Here is a 23,455-nt window from a genome sequence, read left to right on the forward strand (position 1 = left end):
CTGAATGTTGTCTGAAGCTCTACTTCTTACCCGCAGCTCAGCCCAGTCCTCTCCCATTGCCAAAGGAATTGTATTGGTTTTACAACATGCACACGAATAGATGTTTTTCTTTTTATAATTGTGGACCTTTAAAAAAATATTTTTATTGATTTCAGAGAGGAAGTGGGAGGGAGAGATAGAAACATCAATGATGAGAGAGAATCATTGATCAGCTGCCTCCTGCATTCCCCCTACTGGCGATCAGTCCCTCAGCCCTTGACCGGAATAGAACCCGGGACCCTTCCGTCTACAGGCCATAGCTCTATCCACTGAGCCAAATCAGCTAGGGCAGCAGGAGATGTTTTTCAAATAAAGTGACCCTGAAAATGCAGTTTCTCTTCCACTTTGTGCACAACAGAAAAACAAAGCTCTGGAGAAGTCATTTGAATATAAAGCTCCTATCTCCATGTTTAGACTGAGGTCCTCTATCATTTGTGTTGCCTGGGATTGTGGTGCAATCAGATAAAACAAGTTTGACAATGATTTAACAAAATTCTTTAATAAAATTTATAAAAATGAATATTTAGGAATATGTTTTATCAGCCTGAATTGTTTTTCCATCCCCAAAGAAAATAGAAATTATCAGCACCCGCACACATATACACTCAAAACTATAGTGACTGTCTATACAGAACTACATTAGAGTTTAAATTGCTTAAAAAATCAAGACAATTCCAAGAAGTGGTTGCAGGGATGATTTTTTCCTTCGAAAAACAGTTGATAGACAGTAAGCAATTTTCTGTGGTTGTCAAATGTTTTTGATAGTCGCATCTCATCTAAGAGAATATCTCAATCGAGGTTCTCCTTACCCCCAGGAAAAAAAAATTGGAGTTCCTAATATTCTGTCTTCTCAGATTTGGGGACATACGTGTCCAGATCAGCCACGACTTCCTGTGGACATCAACAGAAGCAAGCACTTGGGGAGTCTATGGACCATGGTCTTGAGATCTGGGTAGGAAACACATGTTGAGATTCTTCCCATTTTTTTCCAGAATTTTCAGGGCTAGAGGTAAAGCCATGTCAACCATTCTCGGCCTCAGTTTGCTAAATTGCCAGGCTCCACGACAATTTCTCCTGCCATCTCCAAGCCCACTTCTCATGTTTTCCATCAGCGGTGAAAAGCCATCTTCTCTCTTTGGCTGCCACACTTTCGGCACTGTTCCGAGTCTCGAAATACTTCAGTCTCTTTTAAGTTTTTTCGATAAACATTAAAAAGTTAAGTGGCACCTGAAAACTCCCGCTGTTTCTGATCAAGGCTCCTTGTTTAGAACCAAAGTACCCCATAAGGACATTCACATAACAAACATTCTGACTCAGAACAAGTAAATGGGTAGATGTCCATTTCAAGTTACACACTTAGGAGATGAAAAAAGAGAACTGTTTAAGACCTTAAGAGTATACAATACCCAGTCACAATATGGCCAGACTAAGACATAGCCTCTTACCCTAAAAGGGCCTAATAGTTTCTGCCTCACAGAAGTCCTGTCTGGGGTAACGTAAATTGAGGAGTGAGAGTGGATACTGGAACATGGGACACCCGTGCAGTGATAGGATAAAAAAAAATTAAAAATTAAATTTTATGTATATAAAAACAATAGGGCATTCAACCCCACGCCTTCCTTTTAAAAATGAGACACGCCCTTAAAAAAAATCTGCAAGTTGCAAGCTTGTAAAGAGTGATGAGAGAAAGAAAGGACTCAAGGAATAGTCAAAATCGTTCTAACACACAGATTAGATCTACAAAGTGAAAATTATAACTACCCTAGCGGCATCACTGATCAGTCTCTCTTCCCCAGATATTCATCTCACATAAGGGGAGCTGAAAGACCTCCAGAAAAATTATTCCTACATTTCCCAGCACACGAGTATAGAGACCCATCTCTCTCCTCATCTGCCTTGAGTCCCCTAATCATCCACGCCACCGCCATACATATCTGCCAGCTTCTTGAAGCGATTGCCCCATTCATTCAGGTAGTCATAGTCCTGGTCTCGGTCTGACTCCGAGGAGTTCAGGGAGCTCAGACTAGCAGCTTCGGAACCACTTCCTTCGTAATCAAACACGAGCAGAGAGTCGTAAGGGGGAGCCGTGGGGTCGCTGTCGGCCGCCTTCAAATTCTAAAAAAGAAGGAAGAAAACAGGATCTTTCAATGAAGGGAGCCACACACCTGACATCTTAGGCAAGATGCCTTCTCTTACCCCCTGGCAATGGGCAAGGAGACACCTGATTGGTGGTGTTGCTCTTGTATCAATCAGGGGCAGAGCAGACATGCAGTCCTTAGTTCATGCTAGCTTGATGCCTGTCTTGGTGGCCAGAGCTGTTTCATGCCTGAGGCACATTTAAAAAAAAAAAAAGATGCCTTCTCTTGATGCCTCAAGCAAAGTGGACCGCATGACAGTGCGACCATCACCCTGTAGAACCCCAGTAGCAATCAACACCAGCAAGGTAAATTTATACAAACTGCCCCGAAGACAGACGTGACATGTTGTTAATGAAAACAAAGTTAAAGGAAAATATGAAGAATATTTTTCCCCCTAAACATGAAAACGGTAAGTTGTTTGTAAGGAGGGAAGATAGAGGCACCAATCGACCTGGATGGACAGATGTCACCCAGAAACCAAACAGGATCTACTTTGTATCTCTTTCATTTCATTTCTAATTCTATTCAGTCTTTTCAAGTAATTCTTGGTGTTGCCATAGGGACTTCCCAGTTCACGAAGATCCATTGGAAATGATATTTCTGAAATTCAGGTGAGGCACACAAAAATAGGGTTCGGGGATCATGAAAGATGGCGAAGGGAAGAATCTAGACTCTCTCCAACTTTGGACACAAAGGCTCCTTTCTAAGTTTGGAGGTGAGTTGTGCCTTGGCTTTTGACTTTGCTGACTTACTTCATCAATGAAGTTTCCAATTTCATCGGGATTGGCAGGGCGGGGCCGATACTGGGGCATAGTCAGGAGGGTTGGCGCCACATCATTGCGAGTCACTTCCGGCCGAGCATCCAGGCCCCTGTGCAACTGGCTCAGGTCAAAGTCCTTTGGAGAAAAAGGTAAACGCATAGCAAAGAGTAAATCAGGAACGGGTTCCGTTTGGTTTGCAGGTTATGGGACTGGATAATGCCTTCACTGCCAACTACAGATTGACAGGCATGTGCCAGTGTCAGCTGAAATGGTAGTTTTCAACCAAAAAGTCTCCAAGACAGCATTGGAAGGAAATACAGCACAAAAGGATTATGAGAAACGCTTGCAGGTAGAGATGGAGATGGCTGTACCTTATTAACTTCTCACAGGGTATGATTATTAGGTTGTTATTCAGCAAATATTCACGCCCTTCCCACCCTCTCAGGACTCTGTAATGGGTCTGATGCTTCCCTTTCTAAAAAACAGCAGACTTTTAAAACTTCTCTGGTAAAACTCCAGGGTAAGGCAAGTTAAAACCACCCCCAAATCAGGACAAATAAAGAAAACCTAAAGATTTAATATCTACAAAAAGTAAAAAAAACAGTTTAGCCTAGCTAAAATAACTCAAGGGGAAAAAATACGAAGCCAGATCAGCTGCTCCATGTCAAAGATAACTTGAATGGAGTTCATTTTCTGAGACTTAGCAACGAGCAGAGTAGGCTCTGGAGTCAGACTGCCTGGTTCTAGTGCTTCCTAGCTGTGTGACTTTGGGCAAGTTGCTTAACTGCTCTGTGCCTCTGTTCAGTAACTTGAGGGCAGAACGGTACGCATTCAATAAATGTAAGCAATGTTGTGTGGATGACGATGGCTAGTGACAACGTCTATGTTCTTGGGCAAGGCTTTAAAAAAACATAATATACAAAATGACACAGAGCTATTTCCAATGTCTGCCGTCTAACCATTGCTTCTTCCAAATAAACTGCCACTAAGATTTTTAACCACAGTTTTTAAAACCCACCTGGTCCTCTTCCCCACCTCCTTCTTCATCATAGTAATACACGTTGTCCCGGGTGTCATCCTCCGGGGGCAGTAAGGGCTCTTTGACCACCCGCCTCCTCCGGACAAACAGCAGCAGCAGCAGAATCAGGACTGTAAGGGGAAGACAGAGGTCAAGAAGGCCATACGCGGCGACTGTCAGCTCACACTGCCTCGCACACCAGACGGATGGCTGTTAGACAACCGACGTGGCGATGCTCACATCCCTGCAGGTAACATACGCATTACAGCAGACCGGACAGTATGTGCATTCACGTGCGGTCTTGATTTCACAACTGGATCTGAAACCAATCGGTTATTTTCCAAAATCTGAGGGAAAGTGTTCCAAGCAGTGGACACGGTTCCAGTAAAGGCCTTGCGTGGTGTGATTCAGGAAGGGGAGGTCAGCATGGCTGTAGCAGGATGCGTGAGGGGGAAAGAAGTGTTGAGGAGGTCAGAGGGGTAGCCAGGACATGTGGACCATTGGAAGGACTCTGGTTCTGAGCGAACTGATGCCACTGGAATTTTTCGAGCAGGGTGGGGCCAGCCTAAATGTGATGTGACACATGCATATTATTGTTAATCAATTATAGGGGTGGGGCACAGACTATTAAAAATCACCTGGTATATACCTTATCTTCTCTTAAGATAAAATCATGCAAGCAAGCTTTAAAAGCTGTTTAATTTCCAGGGTTTTCATCTGATCTTGGGATAATTCTAAGATATACAATTAACATTTAATGTTTTAAAAATTTCAAACTGTTTATTGTAAATAGCTCAGACATAGAAGATACTGTGTCACAGCAGGATTCAAAGCCACAAGATAGGCATTTTGCAAGAAAGCACATTGCTCCAAAGGTGCAAAGGCAAAATACCCAAAACTATTTGCAAGAGGAAGGCAGTCCACCCATTGTTCCAGGCATACAGAAAATTTGAATACAAACATGGGGTTGTTCTCATAATAATTCAGATGGAGAATATATGGCTGGAAAACTAGCTGATTATGGGCATAAAATTGATTATAGTGTTTCATAGAATGAAAGATGGCTGCTATCTTTGTTCTTGTTAGAACAAGAAGATCCCCCGGAAGAAATACCAGATTCTGCCCTGGCCAGGTAGCTCAGCTGGGTAGCACATCGTCCCCGTATGCCAAGGTTGCAGCTTTGATCCTTGGTCAGAGCACATACAAGAAGCAACAATACAAGAATGCTGCTACCTGAGGGACTGGTACTACCCTGAGAAGTGCTACCCAGGGGGACTGAGCACATACAAGGATGCAGAAATAAGTGGGACAACAAATCGACTTTTTTTGAAACTGTAAAAACATCTGTGTCAACCCTAGGTGGGCTAGGGTTAGATAGTATCAGTTTAAAACCCTACAGCAGAAACCGCCAAATTTTTCCCAGTATCCTTTTTCTCCTTCATTCTTTCAGTCATTGATACTCACTATTCACTCCACACTCCACCCTTGCCCTCTGCTAAGTCTTAATAGAGCACATGGTCACCCAGTTAGAGTGGGGACTTCCAGGTGTGGCTGTGTTTGGGCCAAGGGGGTGTGAGTGAAGGTGATGTGTGCAGTTCCCAGATGTGTCCCTTCCCCTTCCTCGATCACCCCTCCTCTGGGATGGAATGTGCGGAGGTGAGCTGGCTGGCTCCGACCATGCTGATGAGGACAGCATCCCAAGGCCTTGCTGCCCTGAGTTGGTCTCGGGACTCTAATGTCCAGCATCACGTGGGAGCTGGTTAGAAATGCTGAATCTGAGCCCCGCCCCAAACCTACTGGATCAAAACTGTCATCTTATGGAGAGACACAGGTAAAAACAACAACAACAAACAAAGAGGTACAGGTCATTTGTCTGCCCATGAGCTTGAGAAGTACTACCCTGCTGGATTGAAAGAACAGTAAAACAGAAGGACTGGGCCCCTGTTGACTTAACACATTGCGGACCAGCAGTTTTATTGTTAGCTTTACCCAGTGGCCAGATAAGTTTCCATTGAACGAGTACAAAAAACGTTTTACATAAATGTTTAGGGCACGCTTTAAAATTAAATACCCCTTGCATTTTGAAGTTATTTATTACCTGTGCTTACAAGCTAATATCTTTTTAAAGAATTCTCGTGATTGGCCACAAGCCTTAGAACAGAAAACACAAGAATTCTCGTGATCCGTCTGCAATGTGTTAATACAACAGGTGGCCTTCCAGTCCTGGACCTCTGACCTCTGAAATGTTCAGCAAGTGATAAAGTTCCCCCATTTTAGAAGGCAAAGTACACTTGTCAGCTGTACTTACTTAGCAAAGCAAGGATGCCTCCAAGAATCCCCAGGATGGCAGGAAGCTGCAATCCACCTTCGACAATGGCTGCGTTCCTCTTACAGCTGCTGACGGCCCCTTCGCAGTCACACACATACACTTCTAAGGTGGTCACCTGGTCTTTGTTCTGGTTATCTTCCAGCCTGAGGTTTATTTTGTAGTCACCCAAATCTAAGGTTTTCTTTGGCTTCATAATGATAGATTCACGTTCTAGAGGAAGCAACAAAAATAAATGATGGGATCAGGAGAAAAAAAGGTTACTGTCGAGTAAGATTATTAAGGAACTCAAGATGTTCCAAAGCTGCTTGGATTGGAGATTACTGAGCAGTATGTTCCAGAGTCAACCAGCAGGGAAGGGGGGCGTTTGGTGGCAGCCTCAAATGTAGAGAGGACAAGGAAACAAGCATTGAATGAAAGGGGTGACATCTGCAAGTTGAGAAGGGAATTCGGAAGGGAGGGGGTGGGGGTGGGGAAAGCACGAAAGTCAGAGCAAAGTTTCCAAAAGGAGAGGCGAGTTCCCACCTGGGTCATTGTACTCAATGGTCCAGTTGACACTTGCCCCGTGAGTTAGTTCTGCTGTGAAAGGCGATGTGTTGGGGGGAAGATCTGGGTCAACGATGTTGATGATATGAGGCTGTGGATCCCTCTGGCAGAATTCCAAAATTCGAGGTTCTGGTACAGGGGCATTGTCATTCACATCGGAGAGGATCAGGAGAAGGGTTCCCGTTCCAGTAGCAAGTGGAGAACCTAAGAAGAAATACATACGCTATACCACAGCTCGGGAACATTGATGAATCCCTACTGCCTCCCATAGACTGAACCCAAAGCTTGTCCTGGCTCTTCAGGGGTCACCAGCCCACAGAGCCTCCTATCCTGCCAATCCCAGGGCATCCTCACTCCTGGTTGGGCAGGTCTCCGACATGCTAATTCCCCATTTTGATAACAATTGTTCAAGTTACTAGAGGCCCGGTGCACGAATTCATGTACTGGTGGGGGCCGATCGGCTGGGCCGGCTGGGGAAGGGGCCACAGGTGGTAGGCTGGCTGGCCCCGCCCTCTGGTCAAACTCCTAGTCAAACTCCTGGTAGACGGGGTCAATTTGCATATTAGCCTTTTATTATATAGGATTTATTATATAGGATTCCTCATACCAAGAGCACGCTCCTTCCTCCTCTTCACCTATCTTTATTCATTCATTAAATTTCCACCACTCTAAGAAGTCTGCATTGCCCCCACCAGTTCTCCCTTTTCTAAACTTCTATGGCTTTAAGGTTATTAGCAAAGGGTTTGAGCCTTGTAAAATAGCTCCAAGTAGATTTTCAAAATAGATTTGGAAGCTCATACACACTTCTTTTTTAAAAAATATTTTTTATTGAGTTTTAGAGAGAGAGGAATGGAAAGGTAGAGAAAGAGAGAAGCATGGATGTGAGAGAGCAACATCGATCAGCTACCTCCTGCACGCCCCCTACCAGGGATCGAGCTCACAATCTGGGCATGTGCCCCCACCAAAATTGAACTGGCAACCTTTTGGTGCATGGGACAATGCCTGAGCTACACCAGCCAGGCCTTACAACTTCTGTTTGCATTTCTTTTATATCCTGATACAGTGGCTAGCATATGGTAGTAAAAAAAAGAAAAGTAGTTACTCAACGAATCATCATCATCATCAGTATTAGTATATTATAGGGGGTGGGGAATAAAACCCCGGGGACTATATCTCAAACCTGTAAATAGTGATACCTGGGTGGCAAGGCTGTAGTGATTATTTTCCTTTGACCATTTTTTTTTTAGTGGTTAAAAAAACAATAATCACATAGCATAAAATTTGCCATCTTTTTAAGTGTACAGTCCAACAGTCACCTTGTTGTGAAACAGAGCTTTTTCACCTTGCAAAACTGAAGCTCTGTATCCATTAAACAATTCCCCGTTCCTCCTCCAGTTCTAGTAACCACCACTGTACTTTCTGTTTCTATGAACTTGACTTTAATCCTCATGTTAGTGGAATTATACAGTATTTGTCTTTGTGTGACTGGCTTATTTCAATTAGCATAACGTCCTCACTGTCCATCCATGTTGCAATATGTGATGGATTTCCTTCCTTTTTAAGGTTGAATAATATTCCATTATGTGTATATTCCATTATGTGTGTTATTCTTTCATTGGTGGGTAGATTTTTTTTTCTACTTTATCATGTGAATTTTCTTGTTTTAACAATGAGCATGTATCACATCTTTTTAAAGAAAACTTTTTTTTAATGAGCTGAAAGATTTTCTGATGAAACTTCATTCTTCTCGTAGACCTACACTGAGAACTACTGAGGCAAGCACAAAGTAACATTTTAAGGAATCATTTAGAATGAACACATTCCGGCCAAATTAGGAAAACAGCGATGCTCCTCCCTTCATAGACTGTCTATGAGTGCTCCTAGACTACAATGGCAGCAGAGACTGTATGGCCTACAAAACCTCAGATATTTACTTCCTGGCCTTTACAGAAAGTTTGTTGGCCCTTGGTTTAGATACCATTCCCTCCACTCATCTCAGGCCGGGATAGGGAATTCCCATGCAGCCAGAGACAACTGGCCAGTGTGGGACTGCAGCTGAAGCCATGGGTTAGCTTTCCCTTTATGCAAAAGCCTTCTGTGCCCTAGCCAGTTTTGCTCAATGGCTACAGTGTCAGACTGCGGACCAAAGGGTTCTGGGTTCGATTCCAGTTGAGGGCACGTACCTTGGTTGCAGGCTCCTCTCCAGCCCGGGCCCTGGTTGGGGCTCGTGCAGGAGGCAACCAATTGATGTGTTTCTCTCACATCGATGTTTCTGTCTTTCCCTCTCTCTTCCACTCTCCCTAAAAATCAATAGGAAAATATCCTCGGGCAAGCATTAATAACAACAAAAAAGCATTCTGCGAATAGAGACCCTTCATGGCTGTATTTGCCTTGCCCTCTGCTTTCCAGATTATCAAGTCTGGAATTACTACCTCAGGAGGTTAAGAAATGAGAAAGGGGAAGAGAATTTAATCACAGGAAGCTAGCAGGTCTCTTTAAAAGTAATTCTGCGCCCTAGCCAGTTTGGCTCAGTGGATAGAGCATCGGCCTGCAGACTAAAGGGTCCCAGGTTCAATTCTGGTCAAGGGGACATGACCAGGTTGTGGGCTCGATCCCCAGTAGGGGTGTGTGGGAGGTGGCCGATCAATAATTCTCTCTCATCATTAATATTTCTATCTCTCTCTCCCTCTCCCTTCCTCTCTAAAATCAATAAAAAAAATATATTTTTAAAAAAGTTATTCTACTTCTGAGTATCTACTTCAGGGAAGTAGTTGCACATAGAGGCGTGCACAAGGATGTTTCCTTATCACTCATGTGAACAGTGAAGAACTGAAAACAACTTCCATGGTCTTTTAATGAGAAAATGATTAAATTATGCTGTATCCAGATAACATCATTTTATTGAAAAGAGTTACAGGCACATCTTGTTGTTTTTGTGCTTCGCTTTTAAAAAATATTTTTATTGATTTTAGAGAGGAAGGGAGAGGGAGAGAGAAATAGAAACATCAATGATGAGAGGGAATCATTGAGTGGCCGCCTCCTTCACACCTAACACCGGGGATCAAGCCAGCAACCTGGCCATGTGCCCTGACTGGGAATCGAACTGTAACCTCCTGGTTCATAGGTTGACGTCCAACCACTGAGCTACACTGGCTGGCCAATAAAAATATTTTTAAAAACCACACACAGAAATAGTCTGGAAGGAACCACACTTAACTAATAATGAGGATGATGATAAAAATAATGACAGTTCTCATGGAGCATGTACTCTGTGGCAGGCACTCTTCTGGGCACTTTTTTTTTTTTTTTAATATTTTATTGATTTTTTACAGAGAGGAAGGGAGAGAGATAGAGAGTTAGAAACATCGATGGGAGAGAAACATCGATCAGCCGCCTCCTGCACATCTCCTACTGGGGATGTGCCCGCAACCCAGGTACATGCCCTTGACCGGAATCGAACCTGGGACCTTTCAGTCCGCAGGCCGACGCTCTATCCACTGAGCCAAACCGGTTTCGGCTTCTGGGCACTTTTTACATATAGTAACTCATTAAGTTCTGATGGGAGATTATCATTTTGTCAGATAAAGGAACTGAGGGACATAAAGGTTAGGTAATAAGTTCAAGGTCACACAGGCACTGAGCTTTAATCCTAGGATTTAAACCCAGACAGCCTGGCTGCGGTGGGGAAGGAGTGGGGTTCGGGTATAGAGAAGTGGTGAAAAGGAACTTCTGCTTGACTGAAATTATTTGCATTTTTGACAATGAGAATGGTTTTGTTAAAGAAAAAGAATGAACTCATGCTTCCAAAAGAAGGGTGGGGGGCAAGGAAGTGAGCAAGGCGAGGCAGCAAAGGCAGAGAGGAAGGGTGGCCTTACCATTGTCAGTAGCTATAATGAGGGCCGTGTACGTGCTGTTCTTCACGTGATCAACGTCCTCTCTGTCCATCTCAGCCCGGGTGGAAATGGCACCGGTGTCCGGGTTAATCTCCAGCCAGTTGGCAGTATCCCGCCAAATCCGATACCTGAGAAGGCACAAGCTCTGGCTTAGAATTGGAACAGTGAATCGCATGTAGCTGATGAATTCTAAAGTTCCTCTTTGTTGATCAGTTCCAACTTCTCTACAATTTTGACTTCCATATTTTCTTTTAAAATATCATACCTATACAAAAGTTGCCAGAAAAGCGTGAAAAGCATCCATGTACCCTTCACCTAGATTCACCCGTTGTTAATATTTTGCTATATACAAAAGCTGACACACATTTACATAATGTCTTGTTTTGCTGAATTCACAAGAATATGTTGCAGACATGATGTTCCTTAACACACTGAAATATTTATGAGTAATCATCTCCAAAGAACAAAGGCATTCTCTTATATAACCAACAATGTGATTTTCAATTTCAGAAAATATAACCTTTGATAAAATACTATTAACAAACATATGGTACACATTCAAATTGTCAATTTCCCCCAAACTGTCCTCACACTACACAGGTGGATGGTGTGTCCTTGGTGCCTCTCATTAGGAGGTACATGGTGTCTGTATGTCCTTTTATTGATGTTCCCTTTGATCACTTGGATAAAGGAGAGTCAACAGGCTTCTTCCCAGTACAGGTAAATGTTTCCTCTTCGCAATTAACCTATACTCTGAGGGGAGATAATCTGAGAATATCCTGTTCAACTAACTTTCCTCCCATAGATTTAGCAACTGTGGATAATTCCTGCCTGAATAATGAGTACTATGATTCTTATGTATTTTTCAAAGCAAACCCTTACAGAGTTTGGCACCACTCAGCATCCCCACCATTAGCATTTGGAGATTTGGTGACTTGGGGGTGGGCCGCTATAGTGGCATTTTAAAAAATATATATATTTTTATTGATTTCAGAAAGGAAAGGAGAGGGAGAGAGAGATAGAACCATCAATGATGAGAGAGGATCATTGATTGGTTGTCTCCTGCATGCCCTCTACTGGGGACTGAGCCCACAACCCAGGCATGTGCCCTGATCGGGAATCAAACCGTGATCTCCTGGTTCATAGGTTGATGCTCAACCACTGAGCCAAGCTGGTCGGGCTATAGTGATATTTAATGGTAGGTGTGAAACAGGCTAAAACTCCTTATGGTGATGCAGAGCAAAAAAAATGCTTTATTCAAAATGCCAAGTGAGTTCTTTCCATCATCTTTCCATGCCTCCATAATGGTGCACATGAATGTTCTGGCTGATGTTCTCAAGAGGATCAATAATGCCAAAAGGAGAGGTTCTTATTAGGCTGCGCTCCAAAGTCACCATCCGGTTTCTAACTGCGATGATGAAGCATAGTTACATTGGCAAATTTGAAATTATTGATGATCACAGAGCTGGGGAAATTGCTGTGAACCTCACGGGCAGGTCAAACAAGTGTGGAGTGATCAGCCCCAGATTTGATAAGCAACACAAAGAACCTGCTCCCATCCCATCAGTTCTGTTTCATTGTACTGACAACTCTAGCAGGCACTGCACCATGAAGAGGGAAAAATCTGGGATTCTTTTTCTAGGGATGTAATACATACATGCAAATAAAATGTGTTACAACAATAACAACAACAACAACAACAAAGGCCAAAAGCCAAGAGAACACTGTTAAGCAACTCCTTATTAGGAGTACAAAAACCAATCCAACAGAAGACACAAAGGCATGACAAACAGGGCAATACTGCTCAGTTACTCACTGGGGTCAGGAAAGACTCAGAAAGGCAAGCAAAGAAACCTAAGGAGGTAAGAGCCTTGGATACCTATGGGCTTAGCCCCACCTCCTTAGAAGTGCAAAGCAATGAACCACACAGAGTGAGTGGCCTTTATCCAAAGGGCGGCTACACAGACTATTCAGACTTGGTCCCTGACCCAAGGGAGGCTTTGAACTACCTATTTCACTACTGCAAGCTACGATATCAACCCAGCCTGGAAACCCCTGGAACAAAAAGACTACGTTATCTTAGTTCTTTACTATCCTTTTGAAGTTTGATTAAAAACACATCTTTTTTGGCATGGCTCAGTGGTTGAGCATCCAAGTATGAACCAGGAGGTCATGGTTCAATTCCCAGTCAAGAACTGACACATGCCTGGGTTGCAGGCTCCATCCCCCAGTTGGGGGTGTGCAGGAAGTAGCCAATCAATGATTCTCTTGCTTTTTTAAAAAATTTAAATTCTTTGTTGTTTCAAGTATTACATAAGTCTCCTTTTCCCCCCCTTGACCTCTCCCCTGCCACCCCTACCCCCCAGCACATGCCCTCACTCCCCCCCGTCTGTGTCCATTGGTCATGCTCATATGCATGCATACAAGTCCTTTGGCTGATCTCTTACCCCCCTACCTCCCGCCCCCGAACCCTCCCCAGCCTTCCCGATGCAGTTTGACACTCAGTTTGAGGCAGCTCTGCCTCTGTATCTATTATTGTTCAAAAGTTTATAATGGTCTCAATTATCCATGAATAAGTGAGATCATGTGGTATTTTTCCTTCATTGACTGGCTTACTGACACATGCCTGGGTTGCAGGCTCCATCCCCCAGTTGGGGGTGTGCAGGAAGTAGCCAATCAATGATTCTCACATCTCCCTCTACTTCCCCCCCCGCTTTCCAAAGGCTTTACTGGTAAATGTGCTTCAGAAAAGAAAGATCGACCCTATTGCTTCCCAGTCAATGGAATGAAGAACTATGTCCAGGGACACACCCAAGTGGAGCCAAAGAGGACTGATGCTTTGTCCTCCTCTTATTCATAGATCCAGTCAAAAGCACAAGACTTGTAGTCGACCAATCCTTCAGGCTCACACCACAGGCTGACCTCTCTCTCGGCGCTTCTTACTGAATCGCTGCCGAGAATGATATTCCGGCCAACTTGGACGCAGACGTCTCCGAGAACGATGCCTGGCTTAGAATCTGCTGGGTGGGTCTCCTCAAGCATCACTGTCCCTGTGTTCACCACATTCAGCCCCGGCCAGACCATGGCTGCCACAGGCCCCGGGTTCCTGTAGCAAACCAGCCAGAGAACCAGCCCGGGGCAGAATGGGCGGTCTTTCAGCTCAATGCTGTGCTGCTTCAGAAGTTCCTTCCTCGGGGGCCCGAAGGAACTTCATGGCCACGAGCGGAATCTCTTCTGCTCGAAGCACTTGATGTTGCCCACCAGGCCGCGCTGCCGACGGCTGGATGGCGATGAAGGAGTGCTCCGTTAGCCATGGAGGGAGAAGCGGGCAGGCAGGCAGCAACCGCTGCGCTGCCAAAAACACATCTTATCCCGCCCTCACATTTTGTACCATGAAGAAGAATCCTTGGATTGTGAGCAGGACATCGACTGCATGTACAAAATTATGGTATTTTTAAAGCAAATCTCAAACACCAGAAGATTTCTTTTGCAAACACTTCAGCATGTATCCTGTACAGAAAAGGTTATTTATTTATTTATTTATTTTGTTAATCCTCATTGGGGGATTTTTTTTTTTCCCATTGATTTTTAGGGAGACTGGAAGAAAAAGGGTAAGACAGTGAGAAATACTGATGTGAGAGAAACACACCGATTGGTTGCCTCCTGCAGGGGCCCTGACCAGGGCATGGACTGGGGGGGAGCCTGCAGCCGAGGTATGTGCCCTTGACCAGAAATGAACCCGGGACCTGTTGGTCTGCAGGCCGACGCTCTAGCCACTGAACCAAACTGGCTAGGGCAATAAGGTTTTTTAAAATACATAATCACAATGCCACTAGCACACACAACAAAAACAATAATAATTACTTAATGTCATCTAATGCCGAGTCTTTGTTCACATTTCTCTAATTGCCTCAAGGGTGTTTCTGATAGTTGGATTGTTGAACCCATAGTCAAGCACAGCCTACACATTACAGCTGGTTGGTTAGTCTCTTAACACTTTCATCTACAGCAGTCACCCTCACCCTTTTGCCATTTATTTGTTGAAGAATTATGTCATTTGTCATACAATTCCCACATTCTGTATTTGGCCGACTGCTTCCTCTTAGGATTTAACTTGTTTCTTCATTCCCTGTAATTCTTCAATATCAGACTCTAAGACTTGATTAGATTCTGTTTCAACTTTTGTCTTCTCCAAAAACGATTTCTTAAGTGGCGCTGGGCACATGCTGTCGTATCCAAGTGGCACATCAAGGCGCGTTGTCATTGCTTTTTGAGTAAATGTTAAAATTAATCAAAGATGTGCATGCTATAGGCCTGGTTCCTTCATTTTAAAATTCCCCATCGTCCTTTAGCTAATGATGCTCGCAGCCTCTAAGATCACTGGCCGCACCCTCCACACAGCTCATCCCGAGCAGTGGGTATTTAAAAGTATTTACAAGCCTCTCATTCAGGATACAAGTAACACTTCCGGAAAAACCTCAGAAGTTGAAGTCACACTTAAAACTCTTTCCATCTGCTTCTTTTAAGTTTCATAAGTCACATGCCTGGAGGCTAAAACACAAATACCGTCCACAACAATAACACACTCAATTACCAAACAAACCTGACTCTCCTCTGGATTTTTAATGTATTTTTTTATTTTTCAAATATATTTTTATTGTTTTCAGAGAGGAAGAGAGAGGTAGAAACATCAATGATGAGAGAGAATCATTGATTAGCTGCCTCCTGCATGTCCCACATTAGGGATTTAGCCTGCAATGTAGGCATGTGCCCTGACCGGGAATTGAACTGTGACCTCCTAGTTCATAGGTTGACACTCAACCACTGAGCCACACTGGCTGGGCTTGTATAACATTTTTATAAATAGTACAGAGGTTCTGACAGATTCCTCTAAAGTAGGTATTAACAAGTAGAAATCTAGCTCTCTGAGAAGAGGAAGTGAGTACAACAGAGGAAAGGCCTCCATTACCCCTGGAAACCACACTTACTAACAAGACACATGTGTGTCATATTTGGGTTTGTGCTTTAATAGTTTTTCCTAGTCAAACCCAGCTCTCAAAAGTTTAGAACACTGTTGCTGTTGGTTTGTGCGTATTTTCAGTATCGGTGGCTGTAATTTACACCATAGAGGTGCCTTCAAGTTTAAAGAGAACAATAAACTACTTATAGACAACTAGAGGCCTGGTGCACAAAATTTGTGCACGAGGGCCTCAGCCCCGCCTGCACCCTCTCCAATCCGGGACCCCTTGGGGGATGTCTGACATCCCTCTCACAATCCAGGACCGCTGGCTCCTAACTGCTCACCTGCCTGCCTGCTTGATCGCCCCTAACCACTTCTGCCTGCCTGCCTGCCTGCCTGCCTGATCGCCTCTAACCGCCTCTGCCTTGGCCCCGCCACTGTGGCTTTGTCCCGAAGGACATCCGGAAGACGTCTGGTCTATCCGGTCTAATTAGCTTATTACCTTTTTATTAGTACAGATACCATATATGTAAATTAAAACCACATTCCTACTATACTACATGAACTCAAAGAGAGGAAGCATGGTAATCCTAGAATGGCTAGCTATAGAGGGAAGGGGAAAAGGTGTGGGGAATGGAAATAAAAAGGAAATTTTAAAAAATAACAATTAAGAGAAGGGTCTTGCACAGACCAATGATGATAAACTGTTAAAATTAAGTATTTTATATACATGCACCCAGTTGCTCCAAGTCAGTTGCAAAATCCACACTTACGTTATCTTCTGGTCCATGAACGTGTCTGGATCCTGGGCAGTGTACGATGTGATTTCCTGTCCCACCGGAAAGTCTTCGGGCACCTCCACTCTCTTTTGGGGAGGCATGAAGATGGGGGCTTCGTTCACATCCATCACATCCACAGTGACCGTGGCTGTAGAAGTAGACAGAGCGACGTCAAAGTCGACCTTATTCTTCACTGTCACGTAGAGAATATACTGCTGCTTGGCCTCAAAATCTAAGCCCTAAAAAAAAAGTTTTAAAATTGTTAGTAGAAAAAACAACAACAACACTTAATTATTGCTTTTGGTTAGCAATGTACCAGTAATCCTCAACTCTGGCTGCATTTGAATTGAGATCCCCCCAGAAGAAGAAGAAAGATGAACTCATGAAATCTCCAACGGCAAGCTTCAGTTAACAAACACCAGCACATAATTCAAGAGCAGGGAGAATGCTCATATCCTGTCTGACATGCTGTCCATGTAATAGCAGGTGGACAGAAGATCCTGTGTGACTGGGAAACTGAACCTCTAGGCCTTAGGTATGTTTCCATTCCTAAGAAAGCAGGAAAACTGGCTTACCTCACATTTAATAATAATTATTACTTAAGAATAATAATTATTTTTTAATAATTTTAAAAATCACTCATGCCTGGCCAGCATGGCTCAGTGGTTAAGCATCAACCCATGCACCAAGAGACTGCCTGTTCAATTCCCGGTCAGGGCACATGCCCAGGTTGGGAGCTGGATCCCAGAGAGGGACATATAGGAGGCAGCCAGTCAATTTTTCTCTCATCAATCTTTCTCTCTTTCTCTCTCTCTCTCTCCTTTCCCTTCCTCTCTTTCTAAAATCAATTTTTTTAAAAAAAATCACTTGACTTCTTATTTTCAAGTTTCCAAGACATCTTTCAATCACAGTCATATCTGACCCACTTCTGAAATAATTCAGGAAAATAGTAGAGGCCAATAAACCCTTTTGCTCTCATTTGCAAAATGGATGGTAGGCAAATGCTTCAAGGAAAGAGCCTATTAAAACACATGGTATTTCCTCTTCAATTTTAGGATGCTGGGTAGGAGCTTCCTGACTTCTCACAGGAGCCTGAAGAGTCACTGCAAACCCCAAATGGTCCACAGAAACTGGGAAAGCCAGCCACCTCTACCCCGAGAATACCATGTTAATTTACTGAGAAGGCACCAGGGACAAGGGAGTAGGCAGCTAGCTGGGCTGTCAGTTTCTGCATCTTGCCAAGCACCATACAAACCTTAGCCGTTTTCAAAATGCCATCGTTGGTTACTGGGTCTGTGGTGACAACAAATTGGCCGTCGTCGTTTATTACAGTGTACACGGCCTCCCACGCAGGGGTTCTGGGGAGGTCGGCATCCGTCACTTTGAGCGTAGCGATGACGGCATCAGCCTCGTTCTCAGGAACCTGCCCCTGGTACTGCAGAACAAGGGAGAAGATGGGTCACACATGACATCCTGAGACACGACAGTGAAATCAGGTCTCAGGGGGCTGAGGGGATGCTCAGAGGAAGAGGCCACTCAACCAGAAGGACCCTTCTTTCCTGTCGGTGGATCGGCTAGCACTTGGGAGTACCTAAAGCAGCTTTCCAAGGCCCTGGCTATCAGGGCCCCTCAGCAGACTCTGGCTCAGTTATTAAGAATTCTAAAACACTAAACTTAGTCTACAAGGTCCTGCAGGACCCACCTCATGTGGCTCGCTGCACTGTTTTGCAGTTCTTGCCATGCATCAAGCTCCCTCTTGATTCAGGGCCTTTTGCCTATGCTGATCCTTCTGCCTGCAACACGTCCATCCTCCCCTTGTCCCACACTTGCCAACCTCCTTTTGGGTCTTAGTATAAATGTTACTCCCTGGCACAATGTCTAGGTGAGGGTGGCAGACACTGCTAATTGCCTACTGAATATCCAGTCTCCCCTTCGTCACTGATGGTAATGTTGGAGGCAGCAATGTTCCCAAATAAAATACTCTATTTTGAGTCTTCCTTTGCAGACAGCAGTTGTTAATGAGATGTAAACAAACTTTGTGGGATGGATCGTCCCAGAAATAAGAGGACTTAACTTAGCAGCAATGCCTTTTGCACGCCTTGCCCTTGCCTCCCTCCTGGGCCACAAGGTGACACTGAGGATGGAAGTCATGCCCCAAGACAAAGCAGGCTTAGTCTCTATTGCCAGAATGGACTATCTACCTCTGGATTTTTTGTGACACAAAAGAAAAAGTCAACCCGATTTGTTTAAACCCCAAGAGTCTAGTCTCTGTTACTAACCATTGAGCTGACTTCTAATTAATACAATAAGATTTAAGGTTCTTTTGTGGGGCTTAGTCCCTTCTCCTGCACCACATTTAATATAATTGCACACAATCATCCGTTTAAGTTGTCTAACATCTCCCTGGATAGACTATCAACTTCATGAGAATGGCATCTTGGTCTGCCCTGTTGGTGATAATATCTCCAGGGTCTAACATAGTGCCTGGTATAAATTCAGAAAATGTTTGTTCAATGAATAACTAGAACCTGGTAAGATTTGCTACCAAGATGCACAACACAAGGACAGGGCTTCAATAGATGCTTTTTGTCACTGCACAAAATTCTGCCAAAAGGCACCAGGTAAAGACCTCAGCCACCCCAATCGGTTTGCTTCTTAGTTTAAAGTTCACTAGTCTGGGGAAAGTTTTCAATGGCTTCACTCAGGAACAGTTGTAAAGCGACTAAGGACCTTCCTTTGGAAACCATCAAGGAGTTGCAGAATTACCGTGGTTGGGTCAAATTCCGGAGCGTTGTCATTGATGTCAAGGACCGTGATCACAGCTTTCGCAGTTGTGCTTAAGCCGTCACCTTGAAGGTCAGCAGCTTCAATCACCAGAGAGTAGTTGGGAAACTTCTGCAGAGATCGAACACACCCAAGTTAGGAACCACAGCCACATCAGCCCAGCCCATGGCATAGACACAGATATTTTATCATCTGCTTAAATGCCGGCCTAGCAGCCTGTCCCCTAGGCACAAAACCTCTGCACACATGTTTGGATGCAAAGCTCAGACCATGACCATGTAAGTGACAACTGGCCTCAGCAGGGTTTTGCGTTGTCCATGGATTTAGCTATTGTGCATTTGCCCACAACACCCTCTGGATCTTTTCCCCCCTAACCTCACGGTCCAGCCCGGTCGTGAGCACGCTGATGACTCCTGTTTCCTTGTTGATGGTGAACATTTGCTCATGAGGCTGATTAGGCTCTTGGCTGATGATCTTGTAAGCGATGGCAGCGTTGTAGGTGTTCACTTCATCATCTGCGTCCGTGGCTGAGACCTGCATCACGGGGGTTCCTGGAAGCATCGAAGGAGAGGGAGACAGTCAAGCTGCACTCCAGGCTCTGGGCAGTACTGCTCAACTCAACTCTGTACAGAGCGATGAAGGCGGGGCCCCGGGAAACACTGTGACACAGGGCTTCTGATCGCTAATTTCCAAATTTCTTACCAAGGTGCTACCACAGGAAGAAAGCCTTCCCCCAAATAAGCCGTGTTCCAAAAACTCAATTTTCCCAGCAAATATTTTGGGTGGAGGTGGATGTGAGGAGGAGATGGGAAATAGGGTGAGGGCTAAACTAAAACATTTTGCCACATCTCTTATACTGAGTGAATAGCCTGAAAAATAGGAAAAATCCCAAGACTTCAGCAACTGGCTTCTAGGCCACAGCTTCAACTGAGAGAATGGATCCTTTGAGATTATTGCCTTCAAGGTGGGAGAAAATATTTATAACACATGTTACTAATAGGATTACTTGTAGGACATTTAAATAGCTCTAAAAGTTTATAGGAAAAAGGTATATAGCCCAAGGGAATAAAAGGGTAAATGATTTGAACAGAAAAGTCGTCAAGGAGAAACTCAAGCCTGTCTGGTATGGCTCAGTGGTTGAGCATAGACCCAAGAACCAAGAAGTTGCCGGTTCAAGTCCTGGTCCCGGCACATGCCTAGGGTTGGGGCTTGGTCCCCAGTGTGAGGTGTGCAGGAGGTAGCTAATCGATGATGTTTCTCTCTCATCAATGTTTCTATCTCTCAATCCCTCTCCCTTTTTCTCTCTCTAAAAAAAATTCAATAAAAAGATTTAAAAAAAGAAACTCAAAAGGCCAACAAACATAAGATGCTTAGCCTGTTAATAATAAGAGAAATGCAATTTTAAACTGTACTGAGAAATCATTACACATTGACTAAAGCTAAAAAGTCTAATAATTCCAGGATATACACTGCTGATGGAAGTGCAAATTGGTTTGACCACCTCGGAAAACAGTTTATCACCATGTAGAAAAATAGGCAAAACTAACAAGATTTTATCTAGAGGCAAGTACACATATGGTAGAAGACAAATTAAAAACAAGTAAACAAGGGAATAATTACCACAAAGAACAGGACAGTGTCTACCTCTAGGGAAGGAGAAAAAAATGTGATCAGGAAAATTATATGAAAGGTTCATACTACTGTTTAGTGAAGGAAGGTTGTGTTTAAATCCCTCTGATTTAAAACACATTTTTAAAGGTAGAGTGCTACATGCATACACACAGACACACACACACACACACACACACACACACACACACACACAGTGGCTTTCAAAGAAGTTCTGTCCACAAGAAGGGCCTGACCCCAAGCGCCAGCCCCAACACACTGGGGTCCAGAGAACCTAAGCATCTTTCTGGATATCTGGCTCCTCCTTACCTGGGAGAGCACCTTCCTTGACAGACCCCTCAAAGACCGCCTGGGTGAACTCAGGCCTGTTGTCATTCTGATCTGTCACTGTGATCACAATCTCCATCGGATCCTCAATTGCATTCCCGTTGGAAGACACAGCGTGAGACAAGAGCTGCAAGAGCCAAGGGAGGGTTACTTGGGCCCCAAGGAGAAAAGAAGTGGGAGAAGTGGCCCGACCACAGAGTGGGCTCCACATGGTGTCCCCTCCTTCCCCCTCTCTGAGCCCCGCGTGCCAACATCATCACTGGCCTCTACTTTTAGCTCCAAGAGTAGGCTGATATCTGGGGTCTAAAGTTGTGCGTGATACATAAGGACTTTCCCTGCTTTATTCCTAACAACAAAAATAATTTAGCGACCCCCATATCCAGGTTCTTCCGTCATTTCTCTTTATCAATAGGTCTCAAAGTGACAAGTTAAGCCCCTCATACATCCAGAGTCTCGAATCTAGGGATCCTAATCGGTTGACCAAACACTTTGGGAAAGATGGGACCCCATCATTAATAAGCTTCTAAGAGATACTCACTGTGTACTTGGCAATTGCTTCTCTATCCAGAGGCTGCGTCACCTTGAGCCATCCTGTCTCCCTTTCAATAATAAACACACCGACGGGGGGTGCGTCAGCTCCTTGGCCAGTGATGCTGTAGAAAACCTGTGTCTCTTTGTCTTTATTAGACTTGATCTGGAGACAAAACAGACACAGAATTAGCAAGGGAGGGTCCTTACATTCGGTCTTTCTCCTTCCTCTCCTTGTTCCTTTTCTGCCAAATTCCTCCCAAGAAAATAGAGAACATCCTTTTCTACCTGGACCAGATTCTTAGGAAATGGCCCTTTGTCATTTTCTGTGCAGCTGATGGGAGGGATAACCCAGTCTCTCTTCTGTCTTCTGAGACCATGGTGGGAGTCAGGAAATGTGAGCACTTCCATCTGGGCTTTAGGGAGAGAGTCCTAAAAGGAAAAGAGATGAAGAACATAATGAGATAATTCTTGAGAAATAATGCCGACCAAACAGTCCAATCTATCCACTGAGCATCTCCATCCTTGTGGGGGCAACAAGTGATTTTAAGTTAATAACAAAATTAACAGCCAAAACAAAATACAATGAACCCTTTGCCATAATAAAGAAAGTGTTCTCTTTTGGTCTTCCTTAGTATCCAGAGTTCAAGTAATCATTATACATGCACGATGACAAGTGTGTGGGTTTCATGTTATTTTCTAAGTATTTTAAGCCTACAATGTCACACTTGTCACATTTTTAAAATTTTATTTTTCCATTCCAGCTTACAGTCAATATTACTTTGTACTAGAGGCCCCATGCACGAAATTCGTGCAAGAGTAGGCCTTCCTTCCCCCAGCTGCCGGCACCGGCTTCCCGCTGGCATCTGGGACCTGAACTTCCCTCACAGCCCCGGCTTCATCAGGAAGGTCGTCCAGTCTAATTAATATATATATTAATTTCAGGTGTACAGCATAGTAATTATATAATCATATACTTTACAAATCACACCTGTCATTTTTAATAGAACAGTATACTCCAATGATTTTGTATTAGAGCTTTTTCAGCAACTGGATATCCTGGGGTTTTAATTTCTTTTCCAATATTTTTCCTAGGGTTATAGGTCCCCAAATAGAGATGTCAGCCAAAATCAGTATGTTTTGGGACCTGATACTAAGAAGTACTTTGTGATCAATACAAATCTCTTACTCTTGTGGTGTCATTATATCCATAAGGTGTCCATTTGTTCTAACAGAAGCTGTAGGGATGGAAACCAAATCCATCCTTTGAGACTTGTTTTGAACAGTTTTCATGTGTGATAATGATAATGTTATGCAAACACAGGGAAATAAGATAGTGGATGATGGAAGGGAAAAAAAATCTTCCAAAGTGTCTTAAGTGTTTTAAAGTGATCAGTGGTAACACGGTCAAAGTTACAGAGGACAATTCCATTCCCCACCATCTATAAAGTCATTGGTCACTGTTTGCCCAGTGTGATTCAAGCCCTAGTTTCTGGTTTTTTTCAAATTTGACTCAAAATGCACAAGACAAACATGAGATGTGACCAAATATCACCTCAAAATCCTTCCCAATTCTGCATACTTCACACACACACACACACACACACACACACACACACACACACACACACACCATCTCACACTCACATTAACATCTCACATTAACATCCTAGAGAAGCAGTCCTGCCTGGGTAAAGGGCAGGCTCTGGAGCCAGCTGCCTGGCTTT

At 43.9% G+C, this 23,455-nt stretch overlaps 1 protein-coding gene across 1 annotated transcript; it reads right to left on the reverse strand.

The window, feature by feature from the left end:
• Window positions 1-517: 517 nt before the first annotated feature.
• On the reverse strand, window positions 518-22,179 carry LOC102771627 (cadherin-1). Its single transcript, XM_006760365.2, has 13 exons — window positions 22,017-22,179; window positions 21,739-21,894; window positions 21,183-21,327; window positions 19,620-19,795; window positions 19,227-19,355; window positions 17,716-17,895; window positions 16,455-16,699; window positions 10,704-10,849; window positions 6,808-7,032; window positions 6,265-6,495; window positions 3,957-4,087; window positions 2,930-3,073; window positions 518-2,154 (listed from the first exon to the last, which is right to left on the reverse strand). The coding sequence occupies exons 1-13, from the start codon at window positions 22,137-22,139 to the stop codon at window positions 1,945-1,947; spliced, it is 2,241 nt and encodes a 746-aa protein (XP_006760428.2). The 5' UTR covers window positions 22,140-22,179; the 3' UTR covers window positions 518-1,944.
• Window positions 22,180-23,455: the final 1,276 nt, after the last annotated feature.

Source organism: Myotis davidii, unplaced genomic scaffold (genome assembly GCF_000327345.1).
Source record: "Myotis davidii unplaced genomic scaffold, ASM32734v1 scaffold1437, whole genome shotgun sequence".
NCBI classification, from domain to species: Eukaryota; Metazoa; Chordata; class Mammalia; order Chiroptera; family Vespertilionidae; genus Myotis; species Myotis davidii.